The sequence below is a fragment of the Limulus polyphemus genome, unplaced genomic scaffold, assembly GCF_000517525.1.
Source record: "Limulus polyphemus unplaced genomic scaffold, Limulus_polyphemus-2.1.2 Scaffold118, whole genome shotgun sequence".
NCBI classification, from domain to species: Eukaryota; Metazoa; Arthropoda; class Merostomata; order Xiphosura; family Limulidae; genus Limulus; species Limulus polyphemus.
The window spans coordinates 757,319-761,439 of NW_013665728.1; the positions used below are offsets into that span (position 1 = coordinate 757,319).

The 4,121-nt window shown below is 37.5% G+C and overlaps 1 protein-coding gene across 1 annotated transcript; it reads right to left on the bottom strand.

The window, feature by feature from the left end:
• Positions 1-923: 923 nt before the first annotated feature.
• Positions 924-2,543, bottom strand: LOC106472214 (zinc finger protein 862-like). The gene is made up of 2 exons (XM_013932846.1): positions 2,134-2,543; positions 924-2,079 (listed from the first exon to the last, which is right to left on the bottom strand). Exons 1-2 carry the CDS (start codon positions 2,541-2,543, stop codon positions 924-926), a joined length of 1,566 nt encoding a protein of 521 aa, XP_013788300.1.
• Between the last annotated feature and the right edge of the window lie 1,578 nt (positions 2,544-4,121).

Sequence of the window (4,121 nt, forward strand, 5' to 3'; positions counted from 1 at the left end):
ATAGTATGAGAGGCTAAATACTCGGTATTTATTGGTGAATACATAATATAATATGAGAGGCTAAATACTCGGTATTTATTGGTGAATACATAATAGTCTGAGAGGCTAAATACTCGGTATTTATTGGTAAATACATAATAGTCTGAGAGGATAAGTACTCGGTATTTATTGGTGAATACATAATAGTCTGAGAGGATAAGTACTCGGTATTTATTGGTGAATACATAATAGTCTGAGAGGATAAATACTCGGTATTTAGTGGTGAATACATAATATAGTATGAGAGGATAAATGTTTAGTGGTGAATATATATAACAGTATGAGAGGATAAATGTTTAGTGGTGAATATATATAACAGTATGAGAGGATAAATGTTTAGTGTGAATATATATAACAGTATGAGAGGATAAATGTTTAGTGGTGAATATATATAACAGTATGAGAGGATAAATATTTAGAAGCGAGAACGTGACTGCTTAATGGATCTGAGAGGGATTACATTTGATGGTGAGTAAACGAAAAGATATAAATTTCTGAAGAGGTAAACGTTTATCGGCGAATAAACCACAGAAAAAAAGTGTTAAAGAAATATATATTTAATAGTATATAGCATAATAGAGTAATGATCCGAGATAATAAACGTTTAGTAGCGAATACACGACGGGGTAAAATTTCCTGATTCGTGCAAATTCAGCAACGAAAGCGTAATGGTGAATATTCTGTAGAAAAATGAACATTAGATGGCTGGAAACAAATTTTGATGTGTCTGATAGGATGTTAGCATCTTCGGCGATGAACACATCAAGGGTTGAAGTTTCTGAGAAAATGTACTTTTAGTCAGGGCGATCTTAAGAATATTTGAGGCCTCCGATCAAAGCAATGTACTGCCCCCCCCCCCAACACATTAAAATGAAGTTGTTTTTTTAACTGGAAAATTTGCGGCATTTAATTGCAGAAAATTGCTTTATAATTGGTTGAAAGTCTATGTTTTTGAGGATGTCGCTTTCAATGCACACGAGGAAAAGCAGATTCAACCCCTGCTGTCCCATTGTGCTGCGAAGATGATACTTTGTAAGTTTCAACCTGGAAAATGAGCACTCCCGGGTACAGTTGGTCACCATCATGCATATAAATATTTTGAGTGCGATTTCAACATTGGGAAACACAGATTTCAACTTATCTGGAATGAGTTTTCTGTACACGTCTGGAAGAGTCTTGTATTCTTCATCGTGGACAATGTAGTGCTTGAATTGCTTGCATTCATTGAGCAATTCATTGTAATCAAGATCTTCATGATAAGCATTAGCCAATTTTTCACACCTTTGACTAAACTCATTACAGTCAATTGTTTTTAACTGACTGAATAAGGAAAACAGATTTTCAATACTTTCGTAGGCTTCACGTTCAGTCAGGTGAGAGTTTAGAGAGTCCAGAAGAGGAAGGTATGTTTCCACCTTGAATTTTTCAGTTTCGTGGAGAAGTATCTGTTCCGGTAACCCATAATATCTGGTAAGATGCATACTTCGCTTTCTTGCACGTTTGTCTCCATCGCTATATTTCAAATCAGGACACCTGCTTTTAGCCTTCGCTTCATACTCACTGAATTTGTCTCTCATTTCCTGAAGATAGACTTTCAGAGACTTGAGGAGATCATTGGCAACAAGTATGTCCACATTTTTTGACAGCAAAATTTTACTTGTTTTGTTCACTCTTCCCAGAATGTCATTCCAAAGAATTGTTAAAAAGATAATCTCTAGCTTCTCCATTTTCTTGCTCAGTCCTTCTGCCTCGCGTCTTGTGTTCCACTTGTGATCAGCATCAACTGCAAGGGCATCCAATGCATCTTGAATTTTCTCGAAACCTCCATGAAGAGCAGTGACAGCATCAAAATGTGCTGACCATCTCGTGCCAGAGAGACACTTGACCACAATGTGATTCTTTCCTAAGGATGACGTCAGAACATTCCAGCGATGGGTGGAAGCCGAGAAAAAGGAATACAAATGCTGAATAAAGTCAAAGAAAGAGACGATCTGTGGACCACACTCTGCCACTTTTACTCCCACTAAGTTCAGACTGTGTCTAGCACAAGGAATATAGATAGCAAATTCATTTGGTTCACGGATCCGAGCTTACAATCCAGTGTAGCGTCCTGACATATTTGAGGCATTGTCATAAGACTGACCACGGCAGTTTGATAACGGAATGTTGTTCTCTTGCAGGAACTCTACAACCGTGTCTGCTAAATTCTTCGCCCCGTGAGAAAAGATGGGGATGAATTTGAGGAAATGTTCCCCCGGCTCACTTCCACGAATGTACCGGTTAGTAAATGTCAGTTGATCAATATGCGAGATGTCCGGAGTGGAATCGACTCTTATTGAATAATACTTTGACTCTTTGATTTCTTCCAGAATTGCACAAAATACCTGTTGTCCTATTATTTCAATAAATTCTTCACAAATGTATGCCGATAGATATGATGGGTTCCCCTTTCCAGCATTTCTGTACACTTTTAAATGTTCTTCCAAAAAAGGGGTCAAACTCATTCAATAGTTCTAGAATGCCAAGAAAGTTTCCGTTTTTTAAGGAGTTGCTGAAAAACGTTGGTATTTTTGCTAATAATTAGGCCATGGAGTAATAACACTGGCTGAGGTGACGCTATTTGTTTATTATATATCAGCTGCATACTCTGAGCTGTTTGAGAGTTCGTTCAATTTTTAACAACTCTTGAACATTTGCATTAGGACTGCTTGTGTTGTATTACACGTATATGGAAACGCAAAAAGTGCTGGAGTGCTGCACTGCTGCTGTGCCGGCCAGGTAAGGAGGCCCCGATTTCACATTAACGCCATTGCTACTTAATAATATGAACCTTAATTTTTATTTTTCAAATTGAATCTCTGAGCCCCCGGGCAACTGCCCAGTGTGCCCATGCGATAAGATGGCCCTGCTTTTAGTGCTGAGTTCACGGTAGTTTAAGGGCGTTATTTCAACAGTGTGATGTCGAATTCATTTAGGAGTAGTGTCATTAGTACTATGAGGAGCAAAATCACATTAGTAAATGATATTGGTATCCTGAGGAGCTAAATGTCATTAAGCAATACTAGCATCTTGAGGGTCAAAAATGTCATTGCTAAGTGAAATTGGTGACCTGGGTAGCAAAAAGTCATTAGTAAGGAACGTTGATACTTTGAAGGACAGTCATTAGTAGTGATATTAAGATGGAGAATTATTTATGTGTAAAACCTAAAACTAAATGGTTGAGCTTAATCGTTTGCTCTTTGGTTGTTTAATATTCATTGAAGTTCTTGGGCAATAATTCGCATGACCGTCTAATGTGCTTCTAAAGCAAATTATTTATCAAGGTTGAAAGATAACTTCGACAGAGATATGAGGCTTTACCTCACTCCACCTCAGTGGTTATACTAGGGGGTGAAACTTGCTATAAACGTGAATAAATGAACTTACCTTGAAGGTTATGTTTGAGATAAGAATAAGGCCATAACGTGAATCAGGGAGCCTACCTTGAAGGTTATGCATGAGATAAGAATCAGGCCATAACGTGAATTAGCGAGCCTAACTTGAAGGTTATGTTTGAGATAAGAATAAGGCCATAACGTGAATCAGCGAGACTAACATGAAAGTTAAGTGTGAGAGAAGAATAAGGCTATAACGTGAATCAGCGAGCCTAACTTGAAGGTTATGTTTGAGATAAGAATAAGGCCATAACGTGAATCAGCGAGCCTAACTTGAAGGTTATGTTTGAGATAAGAATAAGGCCATAATGTGAATCAGCGAGCCTAACTTGAAGGTTATGTTTGAGAAAAGAATAAGGCCATAACGTGTTTCAATGAGCCTAACTTGAAGGTTATGTTTGAGAAAAGAATAAGGCCATAACGTGTTTCAATGAGCATTCCTTGATGGTAATGTTTTCCAAACGAGGTTTTCCTATGGTTCTTTTAAACACACAATTTATTCAAAGTATATGAGAAATTCAACAGTTTTCTTCTCACTGATGTTGGGTTTAGAAGTTTTACAGGAGTACCACGACCTTTTAAAAACTTTTACGTCTACAATTAATTCTTTTGGAAGTTGTGTTGGTTGATAGTGACCGCTTTAGTGTA